The following is a 26,325-nucleotide window of genomic DNA, read 5'->3' as shown; positions in this document are numbered from 1 at the left end:
GGAGCCTACAACACACCTCCTTCTGTAGCCTGTTATTAAACCGATGAGGACTTTTAATAGCAATCCCTGGGAAAAAAAATCTTCGTATGTAGTCCTCTGCCTATTTTACCAGACCTAGATTGACACATGGCTCAAAAGATTCATCACCAATGGTGAACATAATAGCATATAGTTCCATTGTTGGTATGTTATCAAAGACCTCATTGATGCAGAGAATATATTCATTAATACTGGGATATTAGTATCCAAAATAGCATACGGACCTGCAGTCAGAGCTGCAACATAGTATAGAAATAAAATCTAAAATAAAAGCTGGATTTAGACGTACTGATTTTCCCCCACCTAGAATGTCTTTTTGGTTGGAATTTTTCCAGTGACTTATTTTCATGTTGGAATTTGCTGTGGCTTGAAATGGTTCATGAAACTCAAGGGTAACCTGGGGTATTTTCCCAGGGAAGGCAAAAATCGGGCTGCTAGGACACAGACCTCTGCTGTCAGCTGCCACACCAACACTGGTGTAGGACATAACTCCTTGCCACTGGACACTATGGGAAGTGTAAATGTGGTTCAGAAAGACAGTGGAGGATTTATGCCTGGGTGGTTGTTAAATAGAACGGTGCAGATATAACCAACAGTTTGGGGGGTTCTTAAAATTTTGGCACCTGAGAAAAATGACACAAAGAGAATAATCATTTAAACCCTCCTTTCTTCTGTCTTTTCCCTAACCATTGGCTTGTGCCCCCTGTCAGAACAGAGATCTTTGGCCTGAAATAGTAATGCCATTCTTATGCCCACAAAAGTTCCTTTTCCTGAGAATTAATTCTGGGACAAAACGCAATTTTATTGATCCATTCTGTGAAGGGTTTCTTTGATCTCTTCATCTCCTTAAGACACCCACATCTTTTTTTCCATCAAAAGTTAGTTTCTTCCTTGGGCAGGGCACAAGACTAAAAAGAACATGATCTTGGCTGAATAAAAGAGACACTGAGAAGTGCTATTGCTTTTTTTTCTTCTTTCCTCCTCTTCCTCTCTCTCTCTCTCTCTCCCTCTCTCTCTCTCTCTCTCTCTCTCTCTCTCTCTCTCTGTCTAAGGACTGATGTCACTGATTTTGATGCTGACATTAGGGTCAACTAAAATGATTGGTATCAGCATCCAGACATCCCTGCTGCTGAGCCACAACGGTGCACAATCACTTGGGTGAAGAGAATGAAGTAGCTTCTGCAAACACTGCTGAGCTCCAGGCTGTCAGTAGAAACACATAAATGCCAGATGGAAAAGATTACAGGGCACAGACACTAGCTATGCCTTATTACCTTGCCTAATAAACACCCTTTATTGCCTTTGAACCTCTCAGTACAAAGCTGTCCTTTATGGATCCATGATTTAACCTGGCAGTTCAACCAGAGTGTCAATGAACTTCTTGCCAGGGATGCTATTGCAATACAAGGTATCTGCAATTTGGGTTGTTTTCCTCTTACTCTGTTTTTGCACCTGCGCAGATCAAAGTGACCCTGAGAGAAATGTGACCCAGATCCAGGGGAACTGAATTGATGCAAGTTGCCTTGAGAGATGGCTGTCATTGTATGAGTCGCCTTTAAAATGGAGGGGAAACAGCTTTCTCATCACCTTCCCTCTAGTTGCAAATAAGAGTGCTAGAGAAGGGCTGATGGGAGTGCGTGTAGATTCCTGAGAGGGATCAGTACTCTGTTCTCTGTCCCCCATCCCTGCTACCTTCTGATTCTGATGGATGACTATGACTTCTCTTTGCCTCACCTTGTCACCCACCTGTTTTTCTTGTCCTTTTAGGCTTTGGGCAGACTGTTTCTTCTGCAAGCTGGCAGAGGAGCCCCCAGCGCAGTGCACAACAGTCCTGGTTACAGCCTGCAGCCTTGTGCTCCTGCCCGCAGTCTGGAAGTGCTTGACTCCGGTAGGCAAGATGCCGACTGTGAAAGACACAGTGCTCACTCTTCCATCCCCACAGTTTCAGCCTGAACATAACCAGTATCACAGAAGAGGTGTCAGCTATCAACAGATTTCCTTTTTGAGGTTAGAAAATATTTTAATTCAGCTTTTCTCCCATCCGAAATACCGCTTCATTTGTTATTTTCAGTTTCTCCTGAAATGTTTTAGACTCCTGTTCTTTAGTAAACAGATCTGTTGAAGATGACTGTGCAGTAACCTCTGCGCTAATGATCCCTGGGGGACTATATTGAGGGGATTTCTGTCCCCAGAGCTGGCAGGATTTATTACCAGTTAGAAGGCAGCAGTGTGCTTACAGGTGGCTACAGATAGTTCAGCCACCAGGAGGAGATAAAGACTCACTGTTTTACAGCGTGTCCTCTTTGGACCACTTTGCTCAATGCCTGCCAGTTGGACTGTTTGCAGCCACCTTTAAAGCAGAGTTAGAAGGGAGATGATAATGCTGGACAGAAAAATGGGCAAGTCTGGGAGGAGCAGATTCTGGGTCACTTCTGTAGTGCCTCGTGGTACACATGAAGTCTTGATGGAGTTTCAGGACATGACTGAAGGAGGTGCTCACATCCATGATGAAGTGAGGAAGGCGCTGCTTGTAGGATGTCTTCTGGTCAGTTCTCAGATATGCTGGAGGCTGAGCGTTTGCTGTGTCAGCTTACCAAGGAAAACTGTGCAGAGCCAGGGAAGGAGGATAACATTTTTTTAAACTCAAGCAAGCACATAGGACAGCTCTGCTAGGACAGCAAGATGGTCAGTCATGGATCCAAGGCAGTTGCCCTACCCCTTCCCAGGGCACTGGTAGTTGGGAGGAGAGGATACGAGAAGAGAGGAGCAAAGTGCCAGAGAAACGATCTGCGCATAACAACATCATTTGTGCAGTGTAGAGTCAGGTGAGTCATTGCCTGTGAACCCTTACCTGAGCCTGAGCATTTCCAGCATAGGTTGGAGTGGATGACGAGCTGCTCAAACTCATGCTCTGAGTGAGAGGCCACCAACCGTTCGTGAACAGGTGGAGGAACACAACTGGGAACTGGGTGAGTTCTCGCAGACCTGAAAGAAGTGTGACAGGAGCAAGCAGCTGTGTTCCCAGCACACAGGAGGCCAGCAATGAGGAGAGGCAGAACGAGCCAGATGCAGACGATGGGCATTGTTTGAGGAGTGATAGTGGGAGATGGCCTGAGCTCTTGGTAAGGGAACCCAACTCACTCAACCTCCAGCAACGTACCTCCAGGTAGCAGGCTTTTCAGAATGCCAATGTTATTTTTCAGAGTGAAATGGATTAATGATGTTTAGAATTAGGTCGCTGACTGCCTAGGGAAATGTACCTTAACCTTTGATAACCCTCATTCTGGGAAGTAAATGTCAATTAGGGCTTATTTAAAGGCGGCTGACCTTTTTAACCTGCACTACTGTGTGGAAGATGCAATTGATCTATGGAGAACCTGGGGAAATGTGTTTTGTTTACCCAGAGAAAAATATTGCAGAGAAATTAACCCTTTTGTTTTCTGACACTCGCATGCCATTTTAAGGCTGAATGCAAAGCTGACCAAACCCATCTAAGCCATTAGGAAAATCAGTAATTGACATCTCCAGTAGAAGATCACTAGCATCTAGTTAGAATATGAGGCAAAAATTGCTCCTTGAGTCCTTCAAAAGTTTCACATGGTCATTGCGTTCATTGTTTGCAGTGGGGATTCAAGCTTTCATTACTCTTCTTGCTTTCTGTGGCATCGAGGCAACTTAAGCACCATTTAGGATGAAGTAAGCTGTTTAAATACCTACACTTAAATGAGAAGAGTTGAACGTTTTGCTAAAGGCTGCTGTGCAAGCATGCACTGAAGAGAAGTTTTACTGCAGACATTTGTGTGGTGTGACACATGTAGGTTTGAGAACTTGATTTAAAAAAGCCATAACCCCCAGGTTCACAGTGTTCCTTTGAACTATCCTTAGGGTGAAGCAAGGACAAAGCTTCTTTTATCATTTTGCATTATTAATTCATTAGGATCTCTTAATGCCAGTGGTATGACATTTCAGTCTCTGTATATCAAGCATTAGTTATTGTAGCCTCAGGAGTTGTTTTCTGCCAGTCTTTGCAGCTACAGTAAATGTTTCCTGTAGGTCAGCCTTGAGATAATATCTTACACCCTTTAGCCCTTCTTAATATCCTGGAGAATGAATGTTTTTCACTTCAGTGTACTCTAAGGATTCCTTCTGACTGTAACTAGACAATGGACAAGGAATGTGCCTTAGAAGTCAGAGTGAAAGCTGCAGATAAAGTTCATTTAACACATAACAACATTGAATAAGAATTAAAAGAAATAAGATAGAAATACGATGTTTTGTTCTGCACAGTACTGCGGAATTATTTCCCAGAATTATTTTTTCCCAGAAATAATTCTGGGAATTAGGTGAATTGACTTGACTAAGCCTGATGACTAGCTCCTGTGCTCAGGTACCACAACGAGTATTCCTGTTGCCACTAGCTTGGATTTGGGCTGAATATCTCCTTTCATCTGCCTCTGTCACTGCACTGTCTGAACCTTTCAGAACCATGAGGGCTTTTGTCTTTACAAGCCTCCTTTGAGCTTGGGAAGGCATTCTATCTAGACTTTTCCCAGATGTGGTATTGAAGCATGAAAATGAAGTGAAAAGCAGGATTGACTACGAAGTTTGCTACAGGCTGCGCACCTCTGCCTCCTGACACCTGCTCCAGTACCTTCAGCACAAGACTGGTGGTTTTCTCAGTGCCCAGTCTTGAGATCCCACTGGTCAGTGTAACACTCCTACTGGACTCCAGTTTTCCTGTCCAAAACATTTTCATCCCTTTCATTTTCCAAAGAACAACAAAGGCCTTTGGTCAAGGATTCTGTACTGTTTGCAGATTGTGGGACAAATATCCATCTGAAGAGCAATCTCTCGTGATAAAGGCAGGATTAATGCCCTTTGTAGTAGTGTAACAATTCAGTAAGTGATAGACATTTAATACTGAGAACACTGAAGCTCCATGGAAGGCAGTATGAAGTATTTTGTGTTTTTCTTAGACCCTACAGTCCAGTAAAACTGGGAGACAGGCATTCAGGTAATATGGACTCACTTGTAGTTTGAGGACCCGGCAGCCCTCTTGAGGGAGGCTGACGAGGTGCAGGCGGAGCTACCAGCACCCCCTCCCCCTGGCCTTTCAAAAGCTGCCCCTAGGGAGCACGGCAAACAGGGTGGTCAAACAGGGAGTGGCGCGGCAGCTCAGCTCGAGCAGGGAGGGCAGAGCATTCCCTGCCACCCATAGGAACAACTCCTCTAACAGCAGTCTTCTGTTAGCTAGGCTGCAATGGTTTCCACCAGGCACTGTGCTCTCTCCAGGAAGTCAGTACACACCCAGACCGACTGCCCGTCCAAAAATGCAGCAGTCACTGGATGCGGGGAGTGCCTGAGCCTGTTGCTGCCAATGGCGGGAGGCAGAGACACTGCGTGCGTGAGGTGCGAGCAGGTGGATGACCTGGTCCGCGTGGTGGCAGAACTCAAGGAGGAGGTGGAGAGGTTGAGGGCTATCAGGGAGTGCGAGCGGGAGATAGACTGGTGGAGCGACTCCCTGCAGGGCCTCAAGGAGAGGTATCGAGGTGAGACACCCCAAATGGGGGTGGACCCCCTGCCCTGTCGCCGTTGAGCAGAGGGAGGGGATCTGGGAGTTGAGGAGGAATGGAGACAAGTCCCTGCTCGACATCGCAGGTGATGCCCTCCCCTTCTAGCCCCGCCTTCCCAGGTGCCCTTATACAACAGATTTGAGGCCCTGGAGCTTGAGAGACCTGTGGGTGAGGATGAGGTAGGAAGCCTACCCAGGAGGGGGAATGGGCTAAAGTTGTGCCAGGGGAGTTTTAGGTTGGGTGTCAGGAAGAACTTCTTTACCGAAAGGGTTGTGAGGCATTGGAACGGGCTGCCCAGGGAGGTGGTGGAGTCACCATCCCTGGAGGTCTTCAAAAGATGTTTAGATGTAGAGCTCAGTGATGTGGTTTAGTGGAGGACTTGTTAGTGTTAGCTCAGAGGTTGGACTCGATGATCTTGAGGTCTCTTCCAACCTAGAAATTCTGTGATTCTGTGACCGAGGGATTTTTTTGTATCAGAGCTAATAGGCCTTTGCACCCATGAAGATTTTAAGTCAGTCTTCCTATGTTTGGTTCTGTAGATCACAGCAGTGTAAGCTCCTGTACCTAATGCTACAAAACAGAGAATTAGACAATCTAATAATTGTTAATTTATGTCTACATGAGCAACATGTCATAAAACTGAAGTTATCCTTTGCACAAGAAGATGTGTAAGTTCCAAAAGAAGAGGGTATTGTGCTCTAGGAAATAGGCAAGTGGTTGAATGGGTTTCTAGCTAGCAAATGAACTGCATCTGTGACCCGCGAAGAAAACCCTTGAGTGAGCACCAACATTTTCCATGACACATGGTATTTAGTTCTGCTGTGGTACAGAGTCCCCATTCCTCTTGCTCTGCCTGATGGGGGCTGAGTGCTGGGCAAGGTTATCCGTTGTGCAACAGGAAGAAGAGCTTCTGCCCATTTCTTTCTGCACATGCATGTCAGCCCTACCTTGGCCTTGTCATGCTCACAGAGCCTGAAACTACAGAAAACGTCACAGTTTACAGTATTTCTGTGCTCAGTGCTGTGATGGAAAGATCCTCAGGGTCAACATTTAAATGTAGCACTGGGTAAGGCCCTCAGCAAATGGGGAGCAGTGGAGTCCTTTAATCTGAGTGGAGCTTTGCTAATAAACACGAGCCGTAGATCATCAATTTTCAGAGTGTACCTTAACTCCTGAGGGGATAGACTTTACAACATAATTTATTTGTTGTTTTAGGTTTCCTTAGATAAAATTTTAAAATAAATGAAACTAAACAAGATGAAACTAAATGAAATAACATGAAATGGGATGTTTTCTCAATTGCTCTAAAGGTGCTATTCTCAAAGAGGCCACCCCTGCAGCCCCCAACTGCAAAAACCATTTTTGGTGACGCAGCTGGGACTGCGATGGGTTGGAGAACTATGGGTCACTTATATCCTGGCTGGGAAAGGGGAGCAAAAGGCCATGGAGGAGACTGAGGAGAGGACACACACTGTCTCATTGTACACAGAAACTTCTTTCTTTGGAGAAAATCAGGCAAAGACACAGAGGGGAGCAGAGTGGGCATTGCAGTCAGCAGCCAGGAGCAGCTTGTGCACATTTATGGCTTTACAGGTTCAAAAGCACAAGAGGAAGACCATGGAAGCACTGGGGCGTGAAATGGAGAAGGTGAACTATCCAGAGGTGGCTGCGGAGAGCATGTTGGCGCTGGCAGAAATACTTGGAAAGCTGATGGCGAATGGCTTGGGTGAGGCCTTCAGAAGAATAGCCTGCTTCTCCAGCTGAAATCAGCTGGAAGTGAGCTCCTGCCCCCTCCTCAGTGAGCAGCATCTGTGCTGTCTGCGCTGAGGAATTTGTGGGGAGGACCTGGGGACGCAGCAGCTGGGAGCGGAGGCCTGTGGCTGCTGCCTGTGGCCCCACTGCCCCAAAACAGCTCCAGGGGAAGGAGGGCTCTGTGCGGCCCGGGATGTGTCAGCCACGGAGCCGGGCTGGTGGCATCGTGCCACGGGAGGGTTGGGAGGGCCCTGGCCTTTGCTCCCCATCCCCCTCTGTGCATGTCTGGGCCCAGAGATTCAGTTCCCCTAACCAGGACTCCCTTCTCTCACAGCTTGTGGCCTGACGAGGACTGGGAGAGTGGTGCTCCAAGTGCCTGACTTCAAGGAGCTGTGTGAGAGGCTGGAGACCATGGAGGACGGGTCTCCATGTGAGAGACCCTCTGTGCCCTTGGGGCAGGGGCTCGTCCCAGCCCTGCTCCGGACCTTTTTCCAGACAAACACTGTCTCATGGTGCACAGAAACTTCTTTCTTTGGAGACAATCAGGCAAAGGCACGGAGGGGAGCAGCGCTGCCACCTCCGGCCCTGCCCTGTGACATGTCCCCGTATCTGTGGCAACCCTCTGTGAGGCGCGAGGCCCCTCAGCGAGGTCACAATGGCTGGGTGCCTTGTAAGTGCTGCGGTGAGGGCAGGTGGCCCATTGCCTCTCGGCGGCCACAGGAGGAGGACCTGGAGAGAGATTCTGGGGTGATCCTGCTGTGATGGAGAGGCTGAGAGGATTTTTTGGTAAGGGGCAGTGGGAGGCCGGGGGCTGCATCCCCATGAGTTCCCAGCACCACCAGAGATGGGTCCCCAGCCTGTGCTCTTGGTGCTGGGAGGATGCCTGCCCCACCTGGTGCGAATCCCCACAGCCAGCCAAGCTGATGCAGACTGGTTGTTTCCTTCCATCTTCCTTTGCTTGTGTAGGGATCAGGACTAGACGAAGACGTCACAGGAACGGTGGCAGAGAGACGGGGTCTGAGACTCTTGCCACCTCTGCCACCGTCGTGACTTCCTTGTTGAAGAAACTGCAAGACAGAGAGGTGAGCTGCGCACATCCTGCTGTGCCGTGGGGGGTTGAGGGCTCCCCTCCACCCTCAACGCAGGGGTCTTGCCTGCTGGCCCCTCCGGTGTCCTGCTGCTGGGCTGACGCTGCTGCGCCGCCTCCTTTCACGCAGCAGCTCAGCCTGGAGCTGCCCAAGCCTCCGTCCTTGTCCTAGCCCTGCACTGTGGTCCCAGGCTGGCGCCTGGTGCTCGGTCGCTTCCCAGGGCTGCTGCTCCCTCGGCTCCTTGGTGTAGCTGGACGCAAGCTGGGACAGGACGCGCTGGTGCTGCCTGTGGGCTCTCCAGAGTGAGGGGCAGCAGCTCGCAGCTGCCCGGGAATAAGGGCAAAGCAAGAGGTGTCATGGTCTCTCCCTAGGGTGAGCGAGCGGAGACTTACCGCCGCCTCGAGCACGTCTTGCAAGGGGATGACACCCATCTGCGGAGCGGCGTTGTCAACCGAGTGCTCGCAGAGGTGTCTGGAGACATGAAGGCAGCCCAGGTGAGCTTGTTCTCTAGGAGGACGAACGGAGCAGCCCGCCTCTCCCCAGCTTTCTCCTGGGCAGCATTTCAGCTGTGGCTCTTTTTCAGGGCGCGATGACCGAAGTGACAGCAGCTGCTGGTGACGTCCTGGTGGCTCTGGCTCGTTCCCACTTCGAGTTTGTGATGTCCGAGCTCCAGGGCCACCTGAAGAGCATGAGGGGAGGAGCATGCCAGGAGTTTGTGCTCAGCACCTTGAGCAAACTGGCCAGCAGCTATGGTATGGCCCCTTTGGCCTCGTGCTCTGGGAGATGGTCCGTGACGGCCAGGAGCAGGGCCCCTGCCCCTCCCTGAAGGCTATTTTGGGCCGGCGGGCTGTGGGCTTGTGGCACCTCCTCGCCCGGAGCTGGGATTTCTCCCCAGCCCTCCTGCCCGCGGTGCTGCTCTGGCTCTGGCTGACCGTGGCTCCCTCTGTCCCTCTGCCCGTCCTCTCTCTGCAGCCCTGCGGTGCATCCCCTTCGCCCAAATGACGCTCGCTGCTCTGCACGCCGTGCTGAGCCACGTGGAGAGCAGCCGGATCCTGCGCGCCATCTGCAGTGGTGAGTAGAGGGGAAGGGGCCGGGCGGGCTCTCGCTGCCTCGCTCCGATCGGATGGCGGCGTGGTCCTGCGCTGGGGGGCAAATTTGGGAAGGGCAGGGCGGGGGCTGCAATGCTAAGTGCTGGAGGGGAAGAGGCCTGCGAGGAGGAGGAGGAGGAGGAGGTAGAGAAGGAGGCTGAGGTGCAGTGGGCAGGAGGGGAGAAGGGGCACCGTAGTTTAGTCCAGATACCTGGAGCACAGCACTTGCCGGTCCCGAGCCGAAGCCTGGCGAGCCAGGGACTGCTCCACGCGGGCGTGGGCGAGGGAGCCGGGCACGCTGCCTGTTGCCAGCTTTGACGAGCTCCTTTCTTGTGGTGCAGTGCTGGAGCAGTGGTCGAGGGCGATCAACGCTTACTTCAACGCCTGGGAGCAGTGCCCCTTCCCTCGCATCGGGGAGGCGCAGCTCTGCGAGCAGGTGTACGGCCTGTTCTGCCACGCGGTGGGAAACTGGCTGGGCCGTGACGAGGAGGAGGAGGTGAGAGCTGCTGGCCCTTTGGCAGGGGAACGCTTGCTGTCCTCTGGAGAGAGCCAGAGATGTCTCTCCTCTGGAGAGAAGGGAAAGGGAAAGGGAAAGCCCCCTGTGGGCAAGGCAGGCATGTGCTGGGGGACGCCGAGTGCTGCACAGCCCTCAGAGCATCTCACCTCTCTTCCCTCTGCAGGACAAGCAGGCCGTCTTGGGAGCAGTGGCTGCTATGATGGCCGTCGTCCTCCGTGATGCACAGCACCAGGACAACGTGTGGAAGCAGGTCTTCTGGCTCCTGCAGCAGTACCAGGAGCTCCAGGAGACTTGCCGGGTGACAGAGGTGAGGCGTTGCGCGGGGTCTGGTGCAGCTGTGGGCAGGGCTTCCCCATGCCACAGGCGTGCTGGGTTTCTTCCTTCCCACGTGCCTTTAACCCGCTCGTCCGCTCCCTTCTCTTGTAGAGCCTCCATTATTTCCTGACGACCTTGGAGGAACTTCACGCTGTCGCCCCCCAGGACAAGCTCCGTGCCATCGCTGCTGCTGTGCACCACCAGGTAAAGGGAGCCCGTGCCTGTGCCGCTGGCCCAGGTCCTGCAGGCCGCATTGCCACAGAGGGGCGGGCAGGGCAGGGCAGGGCGTCCTTCCACCAGGACCTTCCTGGAGCTGCCTCGAGGCTGTGAGCACCCCGATCCTGGCTGTTTTGTGCAGGCCCGAGGGGCAGCTCAGTTCCTTCAGCCGTTTCCCCCTCAGCCACCTGGCAGGAGGCCTCTGGAGTGCCGGGACCCAAAAGGCAGCCTCTGATGGCTGCTCTGCCTGCGATCGGTCTCTAAAATGGACCTTTTTCCCACAGATTGTGGAGGAGGACAGGCAGCACAGAGCAGGCCACAAAGAAGAACTGAGGCAGTGCATTGTGCTTCAAGGTAAGGGAAGGAACGGGACGATGCCCGTCGCGTGCTCGCAACTTCCTTGTGAACCTCAGCCGTGGGGTTTTGCTGACTATTCACGCAAAACGTGGTGTCCTGCCCGCAGCTCGAATCTGCCCGGAGGAGACAATCATGTTCCTGCTGTCCCACCTGAGCAGCGAGGACGAGGGCACCCGCAGGACAGCGCTGACTCTGCTGGGAGCTGTGGCACGCACTGACGGTCAGTACCACAGGCCAGGCCTGGGGCAGTCGGGGGGCTGAAGCTATCTGCTGTCGGAGCTTTCAGGCCCGGCAAGGCAGTAGTAGCTGCAGAAACAAAGTCCTTCTGGGACGCCAGTGCTTCCCCTGCAGTCAGAGCCCAGCCCTGCCGTGCTGTCCCGCTTGTGCATGAGAAGCCTGGGAGCTTCGAGGGATCCCTTCTGCCATCTGAGCCCTGCCTGAACGCGGACCTCTCTGTGTCTCTTGTAGAGCCTGCAGTGAGAGAGAAGCTGCCCCTTATGGTAGAGGCTGTGCAGCCCTTGTTCATTGAGACCGGCACCCAGGTGAGCTCATTTGGGAAGGAACAGCGAGAGCAGTGGGGCAGGGCAAGCCCCCCGAGCCGGCAGGTTGTGGAGCTGTACAAAGCCGAGCCCCGAGCCCAGGCAGCGAAGGCTTCTCCTGCGCGCTCGGTGCCTCTCCATGGGCTGCGGGGGCTGCCCCAGGCGAAGGTGGCTTCCCTGTGGCTGCTGGCGGGGCAGACCGTAACCACAGCGTCCCCTTGGCAGGTGAGGAGCGCGCTCCTGGGTTTCATCAGGGACCTGCTCAGCGTCAGCATCCCGAGCTGCTTGGCGTGGGAAGCGGTGGCGCACATCTTTGTCGAGTTCAGGCGGGCCTCGGACAGACTGGTAAGGACAGAGCGGGACACCCGCGGCTCGGTCCCGTGCCCAGGCTGTGCCGAGAGCTCCCTCAGTGCAGCGCTCGCTGCTCCCGAGCTGGGGCTGGGACGTGGGGCCTGGCCATCCTCCTCCTCCACAGAGCCTCCTGAGGCAGGAGCTGGGAGTAACGGGGGGTTTCCCAACGCTGTCTTGCAGGCAGTAGAAGACCTCCAAGAAGAAAGAGACCTTCGGGCCCAGTGCATAGATGTCCTGGAGTCTCTGGATGTCTCCGTTGGAGGCATGACCCAAGTAAGTGGTCCTGCTCCCCGCTGCTGCAGCCGCTGTGCACCTGCAGGGTGTTTTGGCCAGCCCTCGCCTGCCCCTTTTGGGGAAAGGCGTCCTTTCCCTCTCCGAGCTGCGATGGGCATGCTGACGTGCCAAACTGCCTCCTCTTCCTCTGCAGCTCTTGTGGCCACGGCTCCTGCAGTACATGGTGCCGGCCCAGTACTGCGGCCTGCTGCTCCCGCTGTCCCGCTGTCTCCAAGCCGTGATCGAGAGACAGAAGCAAACAGAAGGGCAAGAGGACAGCGAGAAGCCTGATGCTGCCCAGGGGCAAGGTGAGAGCAGAAAGTGCCCCAGCAACGTGTGCCGGGCTCGGCCAGGGGCTCCCTCCCAGCTGCATGGGGGCGTCGAAGGTGCGAGGGGCTGGGGGCGAGGTGCTCAGGGGCTCACCCTGCCTTTCTTCCTCCTTGCAGACAAGACGCCCACGCCACAGGCGCTCCTGGTTCAGCTGCTGGTGAGTAGCGGGGCCGCGGGGAAAGAGCTTTTCTGGCCAGGGGCAGGGGGAGGTGCTGGGGCAGGGCTGCTTTTGCTTTTTGGAGTCGAGCTCCCTGGTGGGAGAAGCCGCGTCCCCGGCGGAAGGAGTGAGCCCGTCTCTCTCTGTCCTCACCTAGGTGGTGGCGGCTTCTGCTGGGTGCGGAGAATGCGGGGCCGCTGCCCTACAGCTGCTGCAGGCCCTGCAGAGCAGGATCCACAGATCCCTGAGGGACCTGTGGCCCATGCGCATCCCCTGCATGCTGCAGTACCTGGAAGGTAAGGTGCTAGTGTGGAGCGCCGGGCTCAGGAGAGCTGGAGGGGGCAGGAAAAGAGCCTCCCTCCCAGCACGGCGGAGGGGAACCGCTGCCGTCCCCCTTCCGGGCAGCCAGCGTGGAGGCTGGGATCTGCTGGGATCGGCTTGCCCCTGGGGTCTGCAGCCTGGCAAGAGCTGTGGTGCAGGCAGTCTGAGGCCCTGTCAAGCCTGGGACTTGTGGGGGTCTGGGCTCCCAGGGAAGGAGAGCGCGGAACTCTTCCCTGGTGCTGGCTCAAGTGACAGCGAGGGATTTTGCTTCCTCTTGCTTTGCAGAGCATCCAGAGGGCTCCCTGGACTCCGAAGAGTGGCAGTGCTATCTGCTTAAGGTACAGCATCCCCGGGGGTGAGGCTGCGGGCGGTTGTGCCCCCGCCACTGCTGTGCAAGGCCCGGGCAAAGGGCGAGACAACATTGGCCTCCTGTCGTGTTCCCCCCCAGTTCCTGACGGAGTCAGCGGAGGAGATGCAGGAGGACCAGCCATGGATCGTGTGCCTGAGCCGGGAGCTGAGCCAGCAGCTGAGCAGCTCCTCCAGCAGCAAGGAGGACAAGGTTTGTTCCCTGCCTGCGCCCTCCTGGCAGCACAGCCCGGGGCACCCGGCTCCGGGGCTGGGGCTGAAGGAGCGCGTTCCCGTGCGGGCTGTCGGCACCGCTCCCCCTGCCCTCGCCCCAAAGGTGCTTCCCTCCGCTACCACGGCTCGGGCTCGGGCTCTTCTCTTGCAGGAGTTCCTGTACCGGGCTCTCGGCACGGTGCTGGCCTCTTGTCGGCGGCTCACCCACGTCCAAGGGCAGCTGCTGAAATACTTGAAAGAAACGGATGCCACCAGGCCGTGTGACAAACAGGTGAAGGTTCCTCTCCCTCTCCTGCCCCCGCTCTGCCCAGTGTCCCCATGTCCCTGCTCCGGACCTTTTCCATTTCCTGGGAGCTGCCGTTTCCCTCGGGCAATGTCCTGCCTTGCCGTCGTACGAGTGCCAGAGCTCACTCCCATTTCTCCGTCATTGCAGGGAATAGCTTCCGTGGTCTCCTACGCTGCTGAGCGCCACTTCTACGTGGCCCTGGATGCAATGAGCATGGTCCGCAAGGCGCTCATCAACTTCGGCAGATGGCAAAGGGTAATGGCTGCAGGCTTTGAGTGTTCGGCCTTCTCTTGCCCTGTTTTCACTTCCCGAACGGTGGTGGCCGAGTCGTGGCACCCACATTGCACTTGTCCCTCCCGGTAGGGCTACCTAAGACGCCTGCCCCCTGCAGAAAGCTGAGGGCCAGGAGCCCTGTGAGCTGTGGCTGGCTCTGCCCCTAGCCTGGGGGCCACGGGCAAGCCTTCCACGGCCAGCACACCCCTGACGGGCATGGGCTGCTCGCCTCAGGGCAGGAACAGGACAAACTCCTTCAGATGCTTTTCCACGGCCCTGCACAGCCGAGCCAGACAGCTCCCTCACAGCCCCACTCCCCAGCCCCACAAATTCGCGGCGGCCCGGGGCACAGCAGGGCATCGGACTGACATCTCGGGGCATCTTTGTCAACACAGCTGCCAGACAGGGAGCGGAGATTTCAGGCCACATGGGCTGCTGTCATGCTTACCTATGGCAAGATTGCACTGCGTGCGCCCAAGGCAGAACTGCTGGACTGCGTGGAGAAATGCATCCTGGCCAACATCCTGGAGCTCTTCCATGCCTGCAGAACAAAGGTAGGGGCGTGGGGCACAGAGGAAGGAGCAGGGAGGGCTGGGTGCCCCCACGTGCCGAGATGGACGGCCTCTTTCTGAGCGTCCCCTGCGTGCTTTGTCCTGAACGTCCAGCCCCAGCCCCGAAGAAGCCCTCGCCCGTGCTCCTCTCCCAGCTCTCCAAGCAGTTCAACTGGTGTTTTTCTCTCTCCGGTCTCAGGAGCTGCAGCACAAGCTCGCCCTGGTGCACAGTATCCAGGAGGTCACCCGTGCCATCCAGGTTGTGGACACCAAGCAGAGATTCAGGCTCTGCAAGAAGCCGGAGGTGCTGAAGGTCCTGCTGGTGAGTGCCTGGAGCTGGGGCTGCCTGCAGGGGAGGCAGCTTTTCCCAGAGGTCTCCAGCGGCCACCCCCCAGCTCCTCGTCCCCAGCTGCTGGGCCCTGGGGCGCTGGCACTCGGTGGCTCTGTGCTGGCCGTGGGGATGAAGGGGCTGGTGCGGGCCCCTCCGTGCCCCTGCCCACCCTGAGTGCGTCTCTCTGGGCCTTGCAGGACCTGATGAGGGAGGATGGCTGCAACAGCCCTGTGTCCCGAGTGCATCTCAAGGTGCTTCGGCTGCTGGAGCAGTTGAGGTGAGCTCTGTGCCCCAGGCTGGGGGGCCGGCTCTGGGGCTCAAACCCAGCTGGCGTTTGGGCCACTCTGGAGACGGCTGGTAAAGCCCCTCACTGTTTTACTGTTTTCTCCTCCTTTTTCTGCATCCAGCAAGCTGGAGCCTCGCGTGGACTGGGAGAAGAGGTGCTCCCAGGTGGCCGTGTGCTGCTGGAGAGTCCTGTCGTGCCCTCCTGCGGACACAGAGCTGCAGGTACCTGCCAGCCCTTCCCTGCACACCTCTCCGTCGGGATCGCACCTCAGCGCTCCCTGTGCTCTGGCAGCTGCCGCGGTGCTGAACCTCAGTCCTCCTTTCCCACTTTCAGCCTCTGCAAGCGTCGTGTGAGGAAGCTCTGGGCCAGCTGATGACAGCCTTCCTCCAAGCGGAAGGCACCTCCCGCGCCTTCGCGGACATGGTCTCGGTGAGTAGCCGTGGGGCAGAGCTGGGGCCTTCGGGGATGCTCCGAGGGGGATCCGTTCCCTGCTGCGATGCCAGGGCAGGCAAAGGAACGGGCCCCGCGGGAGGCAGAGCCAAGAGCCAGGCTGGCACAGGGAGATGCCGGTGGGGAAACGGCTACTGGGGGAGGGCAGGGGGGTGGCAGCGCCGGTGCTTGGCGGGGCTGGGGCCACGCGGAGCCCCAGGGCAGGGGCCAGGAGAGGAGGGAGGGAGGCAGAGAGGGGTGGCGGGGGGAGAAAGAAGGACGCCCGTCACGAGACACGTCTGCTCCACCCCAGGTCTTGCTGCACCAACTCACCTCAAGGAACGCGTGGCAGCAAGAGAGGGCCCTGCAGCTCTGCGCCCAGCTGCTGGGCACTTACGAAGAGCTCTTCAAGTGCTCGGTGAGTACGAGCCCCGCGCGCCCCATTCCCTCTCCCTGCTGGCCACGGCCCAGGAAGGCGAGCAGGCACTGGGCTGCCTGCGACCTTCCTCCTGCCTCTCGCCCCCACAGAGGGAACTCGCCTGCTCGGGCTTCGGCTCCTTGCTCGGTGTGCTGGGGCCTCTGCTGAGCGACTCCCAGGCCACGTCCCGGCGGAGGGCAGGGGCCTGCCTCAGCTGCCTTCTCCGGATCCAAGGTGAGGAAAGCGGGTTCTTTCTGGCCCCCAGCAGCCCCATCTTCTCTTCCTTCCCTGCCCAGCGAGGCCACTGCTCCCCATCCCCCTCTATGCATGTCTGGGCCCAGAGATTCAGTTCCCCTAACCAGGACTCCCTTCTCTCACAGCTTGTGGCCTGGCGAGGGCTCAGAGAGTGGTGCTCCAAGTGCCCCACTTTCATCAGGGCATCAGGGATCTGTGTGAGAGGCTGGACACCATGGAGGACGGGCCTCTGCGTGAGGACCGTGCCGAAATAGCGAAGGTAACTGGCTCCAGAGAGTGGGGTGGGGGCCCCAGTGCCTTTGTCAGGAGGTGCGTTTTGCACGCAGGGAAACAAGACGAGAGGAGATGGTTCTAAGCCTCTCCGCTGCAGGAAGTACGAAAAACAGCGTGTGCACAGAGGAGTGTGCCCCGAGTGCCCTCTCAATGACCAGTGAGCTGCTGAGCTCAGAGGCCCCTCGCGTCTCCTTTCTGTCCGAAAGAGCTGGAGCAGAGCCGTGACAGTCTCTCCTCTCTCTCCAGGATGTTTGCCAGTACCTCCCCCAGGGACAGGCCAGGAGCTTCATGGACTCCATCATGAAGACCTTCTTGTGCACTAACCAGGAGCGTGCACGAGCAGCTGGCGACTGGCTGATCGCATTCCTGGAGACACGAGGAAACGAAATATACCCAGAGGTACGGGAGACACTTGTTCCCCTCGGCCTTGACTTTTCTCTGCTGGCTGTCGTGCTGCGCCTCGTGTGGACTGAAGAAACGCAGCCCGAGCGCGGGGCTGAGGGGACCGCACAGGCAAAGGATACGCTGAAGTGTTCCCTCTCGCCCCTTTCCTTGCAGGTGCCTGAATTCATGAAGATCCTGTGGGAGGCCAGGCACACCGTGCAGCAGAGCCCCCTCAAGGACCTCTTCTTCAAGGCACTCTGTCTCCTGGCCGGCTTCCGCAGCCAGGCTGTGGTGGACACCCTCCTCCAGACAGAATCGCCCTCAGAGAGGTATGTGCGCTCCCCCTTGCCCCTCCGTGGCCACCAAACAGCAACCCCATGGCTTGCCTGCAGTGGGGGGATCCAGGGAAGCAGCAGGTCCCATTCCTCCCCCAGAAGCCTGAGCTCTGCGAGATCGGGCGCTCGTGTCTCTGGGGAAGCAGGCATCGTGTGCCCTGCTGCTAGCGAGGAGAGCGTTTGGCCTCTGGGGAGGGAGGGCACCAGGGGTCCCAGAGGACAGGGCTCACAGGTGAACGTCTGTTTGCTTGCAGAGACGAGCGGCTCTGGAGGAGCCTGGGCAGCAGCGACCTCGGGCCTAGGGTGCTGTATCACTTAATTTGGACACTGAACGAGGCATCTGAAGGCAGGTGTCGGCTCACGGTTGCTGATCAACCACTGGATCATCTCAAGGTATGCTCGTCGGCAGGAGCATCTCTACAGCCTCCCACCTGCTTTCTCACTTAGCTCAGCAGGGTGAGGGAGTTGGGGGTCACCCCAAGGTGTGAGACTTGCAGGCAGGAAGAGTCCCGCAGGGGGACAGGGGCACCACCGGGCTGGTGGGAAAGGCAGTGTTTAACAGGTTGTTTTGGCTCACATTTTCCTGCAGCTCCTCTGTGCCATCTCTGAGGTGATGTCTGCTCTGCTGACCACGAGGGAAACCCGGGACGTGCTTGTTTGCCTCTTTTTCGCCCTCCTGAAGCGGGTCAGCATGGAACTGGGGACACTGGTGCTGTTTCCCCCCCTGAGTCTTCCGGCAGAAATCTTCAAGGAAACGGAAGAAGAGGAGCTGGTGTGCGGGTAAGGAGCAGCAGGGGCAGGGAACGGGGGGCTTCAGTTCCCCAGCCAGGCACATTTGTTCGTGATGCTGAGGGAGCCAAAGGGCTGCCCTGTTTCCCAGGTGTGGAAATTTCTGAGGGTTTTCTGTGGGTTTTCGTTCGCCAGACACTACAGCGCTGCTCTGGAACAAGTGCTGAGAAGACTCCTGGACGAGAGGTGGCAGCGGGTGCTCTGGAATCATCGAGTGTGGCCGTCCCTGGATGTGCCTCAGTGGCACTGCAACGCCGTGCAGCTCCTGACCAGGTGAGAGCCCAGGGCTGCATCTCACCTCCCCCCGGGAAGCAGCCGCAGGACCCTTCCCATGTGCCTGGGGAGCTCTCCTGGGAGGCAGGGCAGCGCCTGCACCGCAGCAGGGGACGTTTCGGGCCGCGGCCCGGGGCCTTCCCACCTGACCACGTCACCTGCTTGTGCTCTCTGTGCAGAGTGCTGCTCCGTGCCCAGCTCGTCTCATGTTTGCTGATAAACAGCTTCATGCTGTGGCTGCACTCCCCCTCGCAAAACCTGCAACTCACGGCGCTGGCTTTCTTCGCAGAGGTGAGGCGGCGCGTGGGGAAGGGCGGGCTCAGAGGGCTTTCCGAAAGAAACTGCTGCTTGGGGTGTCTCTTCATGGAAGAGACCGGCCCAGGTCCCTTCCTGGCACTAACAGAGCTTTGGCTGTCTTGTAGGTGGTGAAGGACCCGCCAGCTGAGGGGAAGCATCTCCTGAAGCCCCTGGTGTGGGTCTTCCTGAAGAAGCTGAAGAGTCCGAGCCGTGCTGTGAAGCAGATGGCAGCGAGAGGCCTGGGCAGTGCTGTCAGTGGCTTGCCCAAGAAGGTGAGGTGCACTTCCCTCTGCTCTGGCTGCAGCCCCCCAGCAGAGAGCCGGGCAGGGCTGCAGGGCAGTTGGGGAGCCTGGGGCAGAGCAGCACAGGCAGATGGGGGCTTCCCAACAGCCAGGCTGCTCTCCCAGCTCAGCACGGAGCCTGCGGGGAAACCTCCTGCCAAACGTGCCAGTGCCGTTCGTCACGGGGTTGTGCCGCAGCTGCACCCCCTTGCGAAACAGCAGTGGGGAGAAAGGGTGGGCATTGCGGGCAGCAGCCGCGAGCAGCTTGTGCACATCTTTGGCTTTGCAGTTTCAAAGGCACAAGAGGAACATCGTGGAAGCACTGGGGCGTGAAATGGAGAAGGTGGACGGTCCTGGGGTGGCTGCGGAGAGCATGTTGGCCCTGGCAGAAATATTTGCAAAGCAGACGGCGAAGGGCTCGGGCAAGGCCTTCAAAAGCATCGCCCGCTCCACCAGGAAGTTCTTTGATGCCGTGAGTGAACCTACTTTTCTGCCACTTGTCCGAGGGGCGTGGGGTGGGCGGGGGCCTGCCTGTGCTGCGTGGAGGTGCTCCTGCAGGCAACCAGCTGCTGGGGCCCCTCTCTCTCTGCTGCGGGTGGGACGCAGCGAGGGCCCCGGCGCTCAGGTGCCATTTCTTTAGGGATGGGACGAGGAAGGGACCTTCCACATGGAGGGAAGGGGCCGGAATGAGGTGACCTCGTTCCCAAAGCACCGCTGCCACCAGCACTGCTCACACGCCCTCCGTTGTCAGTCCCTGATGCTTCGTTGTTGGAGAGAGGCTGGGAGGAGGTGCCTTCATGACCCAGCTCACAGATGGCTTTCTGGGTTGCAGGAGCAAAAGGAGCTTCGTTTTGCGGCCTTCAATCTCTACACGGCCCTGGCTGCTGGCGCCAAGGGCAATCTCACCACGTTCTTCAGAGCAGAAGTGGAGCAGACGTTGGGCAGACTCTTCCTGCACCTCCAGGACCCCAGCTGTGCAGTATCCAGGGTAAGGACCCCCTGAGCTTCTTTGCAGTCCCACAGAAAGGCTCCCTGAGGAGCTGCCTCCCGGGCACAGGAGAAGGAACGACCAAGCACAATGCTCTTTTCCAGGCTTGCGGGACAGCCCTCTACAGCTGCGCTCCTTTCGTCGAGCCAAAGGGGCTGCAGGTGGTCGTCAGGAATTTCATCGGGTGCAGTGGGGCAGAGCTGCAGCGCAATGTCGAATCTTACCTGGTGAGTGAGCCCTGTCCTGGGGGGATGCTGGGGCCATGGGAGTCGGAGGGCTCGGCAACGAGGCCTCTCTGGCCCAAGCAGAATTCACACCTCCCTGCTCTCCCCCAGGAGACAGCTGCTCCCGAGCTGCTGAAGAAACTGAAGCACCAGCAGGAGTCACCACAGGAGACGCGCTTCACAGATGCCACTCTCCACGTCCTTGGTGAGAGCCGGGACCGAGCTCTCTGCTCCGCTCCCACCGGGGCGGCCCAAGGGCTGCCAAGCGCTGCCCCAGCCGCCTTCCCTACGGTGCCCAGGAGGGCACGGCCAGGGGCCATATCTTGACACTGCCTCTTCTTCCCCACACTACAGAAGCCAGCGTGGAGCACCAAGAGAGCACAACGCATGCTGAAGACATCCCAGAGCATGCAGAAGATCTCTTGGGGGACACAGAAGACATCCCCGAGCTTGTAGAGGCCTGAATAAAAGTCCAGAGAGCACAGTGGGTGCAGACCGGGTCCTTCCCAGGGTGGTGTTGGTGGGAGCTGGGGCCGGGCAGCGCTGCCTGTGCAAGCCTCTCAGCACTGGTGGGATGGGGAGGGTCATGGCCAAAGCACCAGTACTCTGATCCCCCCCATCCATGTCCAAATGTAGTCACAAGGCTGGGAGAAACAAGAAAACCTTGAAGAAAATTGGGAGGCCTGTAGCTTGTGTAGTCTTTCAGCCGAAAGAAAGAGACAGGTAGCCTTGAGCTAGCAGAAGCAAGGAAGGTAAGGGATAAAAGGGTAAAAAGAAGGAGAAAGCCAGCTCCAGACTGGTTTTCTGACTAGAGTTACCTTTTGCTCGTAAAGGGGCATTAACATATGTTAATGCGGGATTTGGTGTCCCTCCCTCCACCGCTGCTCCTTTGTCATGAGCAAACTCAGTGGAGATAGCTTAGGTGAGCTAAGATAGCCAATCAAAAGTAACCAAAGAGAGGGTTTTCACAAGTTTGCTGCGTATAAATTATGGTGATTGGGAGTCAGAGGCGTGCTTGCTTTGAGAAAGATCGCCAAGCACCTGACTCTGCAGAGTTATAGGATTCCTTATTGAATTAAAGGGCCTTCGTGTGGATTCTGACTCGGTGTGCCTATTGGCGCGGGCACGAACCTACGGACTACACAAACACGGCCTGGGGCAGAAAGAAAAGCAAAACGGGGGCAGCTGAAGGCGGCTGGGAAGGCAGCTGGGGAAACTGGGCTGGGGCAGGAAAACAGAGGTGAAATGTTGCACGCTGTAGCTCAACACCAGTCTGTGTGCACTGGTTTGGGGGCCCAATGTGGAGATGAAGTCATCAGCTGTCTCTGGGGGGCTCAAAATGAGCCTTGTTTGGCTGGTTTTCAGGCTCAGCAATGCAGGCAGAGTCCTGTGGGTTTCGGCCTTTAGAGGAGGCTCGTTGGGCAGCTGTGGGCGGCTTGAAAAGGGAGACCAGCTGCTGTGTTTTGTGGGCTCAGCCAGGCTCATTTGTCCACTTTGGGCGCTCGCACACGGAGAGTAAGCAGCGCGTTTTGGGGGCTGGGAATCGAGCCCAGTGCCAGTGTACTCCGGCTCAGAAACCCAACCCAGCGGCTGCTTTGGGGCCAAGCCCTCGGCCAGGCCAGACGGCCTGTGTTAGTATGTATACAGTGCACAGCTGGGGCATTCACATTTCAGCTCTGACAGCCATCGAGTTGCCCAGGCTGTTTGGACAAGCCCCAGCTGTAATTCCCTGCAGGCAGCTAATGACACGCACAACGCAGCCGGTCAGCGTTCACACCACGTGCGAGCACAGCACCAAGATGAAGACCGACCGTCGTGACACAGGGGGCCGGGATCAGGAACAGGGGCCGGGCCTCGCCGCGCAGCTGCCTCCTGCACGGCTCATGTTTGCTCGCAGTGATGGTCTGTTCCTAAGCCTTTACTATTTCCTTCTTAAAGAGTGGACTCCTCTGCCCTTCAGGACTTCCTCCCAAGAGACTCTGCCAACCTGTGTCCTGAACAGCTGGCCTGCAACAGTCCCAGATAGTAGTTTTACTGATCCCTCTCCTTACTTTACCAAGAATAGTGAACTTGACCATTTCGTGGTCACTCTGCCCAAGACAGCTCCCAACCTCCACATCTTCCACCAATCCTCTGGTTGTGAACAGAAAGTCTAGTGGTGCACCTCCCCTGGTAATCTAATGAAGCAAGTCCAGGAGATGCCAATCACCTCCATTTTTATTTGATTTTAATTTTTTAATTTTTTTTTTCCCTCAGACACACCTGCAAACCAAGCCCATCGAGTCTCCAACAGCAGAAGTTACTTTTTTTGTGCTTGTACTGCAGACTCCCAGTTGCGAGTGCACAGCAAAGCCCAAATGCAGAGGTAACAGCAGCCTGTGTGACAGCCACCCTGGGAGGGAAGCATGGTCTGTCTGAGAGAAGTGGGCATCATCTGGCACTGCTAATGAAAACCTTTTATTCATATTGTGTTACTGCTTTTTAAAAAGTCTCAGGCAGAACACAGCTGGATCAGAGCATTACCACTTAGAGGTACTGGAAAAAACAAAGATGCTTCATCTCTGGAGCCACTGAAGAGCTCCCTGGACTTCTTGAGAGCCAACCAGAAAAAAAAAAAAAAAAGAGAGACGGGGTAAAACCCATAAAATGCAACTTACTCCTTGCAGCACTGATGGGGAAGGGGCCCCGTACATCAAGCAATGCTGCAACTGCTCTCAGAGTGCCCAGCAGCTGAGATGAGGTGAAATGATACGGGTGTCTGGGCTCTGCGGAGCCTGGTTGCCTCTCTGCCATGGCTGGAGCCATATCATCTGGGTGTCCTTTCTGTTCCTGGAACAGAAATAGTTGTTCCAGGCAGAAAATATTGCTGGCTTTAGACCCCAGGGGTTGCCCTATGAGCATGTTACGGCCAAGAAGCCCCTTTCTTGCTTTATATTCTGCTGGCCACAGCAAATCCCTCTGCACACATATAGAAATTATCCACGCTGATATCTTTCTCCATGCTCAGGTGTTAGGAACATATTGTTATTTTTACTAATCAGTATTAATATAAAATCAATTACCACTGACTAAAGCCACAGACAAAGCAAATCACAAGATACCATGCAAAACAAATCCGTATCGCATGGCTTTTACTGTCAAGTGACAGCATTCATAAACCTGCCAAGGATCTTCGCCAATTTTGTTTTATTAATAAAACTGTTAGGAGGGAAACAGTGAGAAAACAAACAGTGCCTAAATGTCCTCTCCCAGCTAGAAAAAGCTTTCATCAACAAGGAAAGGGAAAACACAAGACGACTTTCTCCACACTGCAGGGGTACTTTTTGCCACACCAGCTAAGCACACCTGGTAAAATACCATGCAAATACAGGTGCGTTTGAAATATGCCAGCCCTTTTTCTTAGGTAGCAATCAAAATGTGTTGGGGGATGTTTTCAGAACCACGTGAAAGAGACAGCTGACACCTGCAAGAAGGCAGTATTTGCATTTTTGCAGCGGTGTTGAGGCCCAGGGGTGCCTCAAGCGTCCCAGTTCTGTGGCTGCGAGTCGAGCCCATGGCCAGGGCAAAGCACCCACACAGCCACATTGCCCCCGGAGGGCCTCCTGGGACCTCTCCCACACGCCTTGTTTAGCAGAGATGTCACAAAATCATCAGGGCTTGGGAGGAAGACCTCCTCCTCTATCCTTGGGCTATCCCTTCGCCGCTGTGGGACAGCCCAGTCTGACCTCCCTGTTTAGCAGAGCCGATGGAGAGGTTTTACTGCTGTCATCCATGACCGGAGGGGCTACAGCCCTTTGTAGGACAAAGCACCAACATGGGTAACTCAAAGCCGAGTTACAATTCCTTCCCCCCCCCTCCCACCCCAAATTACGGCGACAGTTTAATTGCTTTGCTGGCCAGAGGCCGTGTAGAAAGAGCTGAGCTGCACGTGGACCAGGCTGCTTCTTCACCTCGATGCAGGAGAAGCTTCCCCAGCTTTCTGCCTCCCCATCTGTGTGCAGACAGCCGCCCCGCTCAAGTCCAGCTGCAGCAGTGGCTCAGTGTGTTTGCTTGTGCTTGAGGATTTATCATCGTGGAGTTGAGCAGCAGCATTTAATATTGTAAGGGTTATTGGTTTCCTTATAAAGGATGCCTAGCTTTGTCTTTATCAGTTTGTGGTTCCTCCCCTTGAACACCACATTTTATTTTGGCTCCAGCCCTGCGCCTAATTAATCACCTGATTTCATTGCACATTGATGTGGCTTCCCTCTGCCCTGCCACAATTCTTTACCCACGGTCTCATACTGCAAGCAGCCCGCTATTCCCATGCCATAGCCAGAGCTCCCACTTCCATTAGGGTCACAGCTTCTCAGGGACAGCCAGGATGGGGCAGGCCAATGCAAGCCCCAGCACATCCCAAAATTTGATGTCTTGGGGTCCAGTCTGGTGGGGCACAGCACCTGGTGCAACTGCAAACAAGCAGAGAGGGAATTCTGTTGCCTATTTACATTGCCCACCTTGTGTTTTCCCCCTTGTTTGGCTGCGCACGTGCACCATCGAATGCTGGGTGCTGCTCTAATGTGGGTGCTGATGAAATTCAGAGCTTGGCACAGCCCTCATCCTTGCAGGCCACCGGAGCCTGAAATTATCATTAAGTATAAATAGTCTCACGGGCAAAAAAAATCAGCACAGGAACACGGTCCAAGGACAGAGGAAGGAACTCACTCTTTGGCAAGAAGCATTTCTTCCACTTGGCGAATACATGGGAGTTTTCCTGCTTTTCAGGGATGACACAGTCCTCTTTCCCTCATGGAAAAGCATTCCTCGAGGGAAACACCCACCATCAACCCACCATCATCCTCAGGATGGATGCCTGCTGTGCAGAATGGCGACATTCCCCTGCCCTCTCACACCTGGGAGCATCACCCGAGGATCACGCCATTTCCATGGGCAGGGTTGCAAGCAGCAAAAAGCAGTTTCTGAGCCTGTGCCCTTGCCTGTGCCCATCACCACTGTGGATGATCCACAGGGGTCATCCATGGGAATGCGTTTGCCCCATGCCTCGCACAAGGCAGCCTCAGTCTTCATTTAAGAGGGTTTGGGACCTCTTGCACTACCCGCTGTAATTACTAATAACGCTGAGCAGTGGGGATTGAACCAATCTTGAACACTGTTTAATTCATCGAGCACTTTCAACCCAGAGTAATAAGCCAGAGGCCCTGCAGAAAAATAGTCTGCGTTCCTTTAGCTAAACTCATAATCATGCCTCCGCTCCAGAGGAAAAGCAATGAGAGTCTGGTGAAGGAAAGATTTCTTGACTTTTGAACGTTTTATCTCGCAGTCTGTGGCACAGTGCAATTCATAGCCTGGACTTCGGCTGGTCAGGGTAAGGCATGGCTCCTGCCTGGCCGCGTGGGGCTGGCTCTTTGGGGTATTTTGCAAAGTGAACAGGTGGTCTTGCAAAAAGCTGGGACACGTTTCCTTTGGGATTTCCAGCTCACGCCCCCTCAGGAAGCCCCTGCAGCCAAGCAGGCTGCTCTGGAGTCACCTACCTGCTGCGGGGCTGTCAACAGCGCTCGGCTGTGTACTGACCCAGCTCGTCACACAGACTGTTTGGACCCTGCACGCGTCACTTCGTGTCACTCGCTGTCCCTCTTGCACCCTCTTGTCTTTCCCTCTCTGTAAAAGGCCCTGTTAACCACAGATAAGGAAAGCTTTCCTGTAAGATCATAGGGCTATCAAGAAACCCTTGTAAAATGACTTAAGTACGGGATTATCTCATTTCCTCTAGTTAAAAAGGAAAATATACCCTAATCTTCTCCACTGAAAGCCACGCCACAATTCATTTGGCGTGACACCGGGCGCAAGTGACTCATGCCAAGCTGTCAGGCACACCTTGCATTGTGCTGAGCACTGCTTCTGGCCCCATCCTTGAGGGCAGGTCTGCCACTCTGGCTGGTGTCCCCCACGTGGAAAGGGACCTGAGGCACCCCCCAGGGCAGCCGGCTGGATGCAACCTGTCGCTTGCATCCCTGCGAGGAGGGAAATGGGGTGGAAACGGCCAGCATCACTGCCAGGAGATGGGGAGGCGACCGAAGCCAGCGCAGTTGGCATTGCGATGATGCAAGAGGAGGGCTCCGAGCTGCAAAGATTCCTCAATATTCAAGAGCATTGCAAG

The 26,325-nt window shown here is 55.7% G+C and overlaps 1 protein-coding gene across 1 annotated transcript in view; it reads left to right on the top strand.

Annotated features, from left to right (window-relative positions):
- LOC137855324 (maestro heat-like repeat-containing protein family member 2B) overlaps window positions 1-20,650 on the top strand; it is a 79,741-nt gene extending 59,091 nt beyond the window's left edge. Inside the window, exons 14-55 of the mRNA XM_068679362.1 lie at window positions 1,807-2,046; window positions 7,206-7,338; window positions 7,699-8,150; window positions 8,331-8,446; window positions 8,824-8,946; window positions 9,036-9,204; window positions 9,425-9,523; window positions 9,882-10,036; window positions 10,221-10,376; window positions 10,484-10,576; window positions 10,873-10,942; window positions 11,052-11,165; window positions 11,414-11,487; window positions 11,710-11,829; window positions 12,016-12,108; window positions 12,263-12,416; window positions 12,555-12,595; window positions 12,753-12,891; window positions 13,202-13,254; window positions 13,365-13,475; window positions 13,647-13,766; window positions 13,929-14,036; window positions 14,450-14,608; window positions 14,805-14,927; window positions 15,134-15,213; window positions 15,344-15,443; window positions 15,556-15,651; window positions 15,965-16,069; window positions 16,180-16,303; window positions 16,450-16,583; window positions 16,844-16,996; window positions 17,156-17,310; window positions 17,571-17,709; window positions 17,906-18,096; window positions 18,241-18,378; window positions 18,558-18,669; window positions 18,801-18,947; window positions 19,246-19,428; window positions 19,789-19,944; window positions 20,049-20,171; window positions 20,280-20,373; window positions 20,523-20,650. Of these exons, the coding sequence (XP_068535463.1) occupies window positions 8,126-8,150; window positions 8,331-8,446; window positions 8,824-8,946; window positions 9,036-9,204; window positions 9,425-9,523; window positions 9,882-10,036; window positions 10,221-10,376; window positions 10,484-10,576; window positions 10,873-10,942; window positions 11,052-11,165; window positions 11,414-11,487; window positions 11,710-11,829; window positions 12,016-12,108; window positions 12,263-12,416; window positions 12,555-12,595; window positions 12,753-12,891; window positions 13,202-13,254; window positions 13,365-13,475; window positions 13,647-13,766; window positions 13,929-14,036; window positions 14,450-14,608; window positions 14,805-14,927; window positions 15,134-15,213; window positions 15,344-15,443; window positions 15,556-15,651; window positions 15,965-16,069; window positions 16,180-16,303; window positions 16,450-16,583; window positions 16,844-16,996; window positions 17,156-17,310; window positions 17,571-17,709; window positions 17,906-18,096; window positions 18,241-18,378; window positions 18,558-18,669; window positions 18,801-18,947; window positions 19,246-19,428; window positions 19,789-19,944; window positions 20,049-20,171; window positions 20,280-20,373; window positions 20,523-20,632 (4,755 nt within the window). The 5' untranslated portion in view covers window positions 1,807-2,046; window positions 7,206-7,338; window positions 7,699-8,125 and the 3' untranslated portion in view covers window positions 20,633-20,650. The remainder of the gene's footprint in view (window positions 1-1,806; window positions 2,047-7,205; window positions 7,339-7,698; window positions 8,151-8,330; window positions 8,447-8,823; window positions 8,947-9,035; window positions 9,205-9,424; window positions 9,524-9,881; window positions 10,037-10,220; window positions 10,377-10,483; window positions 10,577-10,872; window positions 10,943-11,051; window positions 11,166-11,413; window positions 11,488-11,709; window positions 11,830-12,015; window positions 12,109-12,262; window positions 12,417-12,554; window positions 12,596-12,752; window positions 12,892-13,201; window positions 13,255-13,364; window positions 13,476-13,646; window positions 13,767-13,928; window positions 14,037-14,449; window positions 14,609-14,804; window positions 14,928-15,133; window positions 15,214-15,343; window positions 15,444-15,555; window positions 15,652-15,964; window positions 16,070-16,179; window positions 16,304-16,449; window positions 16,584-16,843; window positions 16,997-17,155; window positions 17,311-17,570; window positions 17,710-17,905; window positions 18,097-18,240; window positions 18,379-18,557; window positions 18,670-18,800; window positions 18,948-19,245; window positions 19,429-19,788; window positions 19,945-20,048; window positions 20,172-20,279; window positions 20,374-20,522) is intronic.
- Window positions 20,651-26,325: the final 5,675 nt, after the last annotated feature.

Source organism: Anas acuta, chromosome 4 (assembly GCF_963932015.1).
Source record: "Anas acuta chromosome 4, bAnaAcu1.1, whole genome shotgun sequence".
NCBI lineage: Eukaryota > Metazoa > Chordata > Aves > Anseriformes > Anatidae > Anas > Anas acuta.
This window is presented reverse-complemented; position numbering and strand designations above follow the sequence as displayed.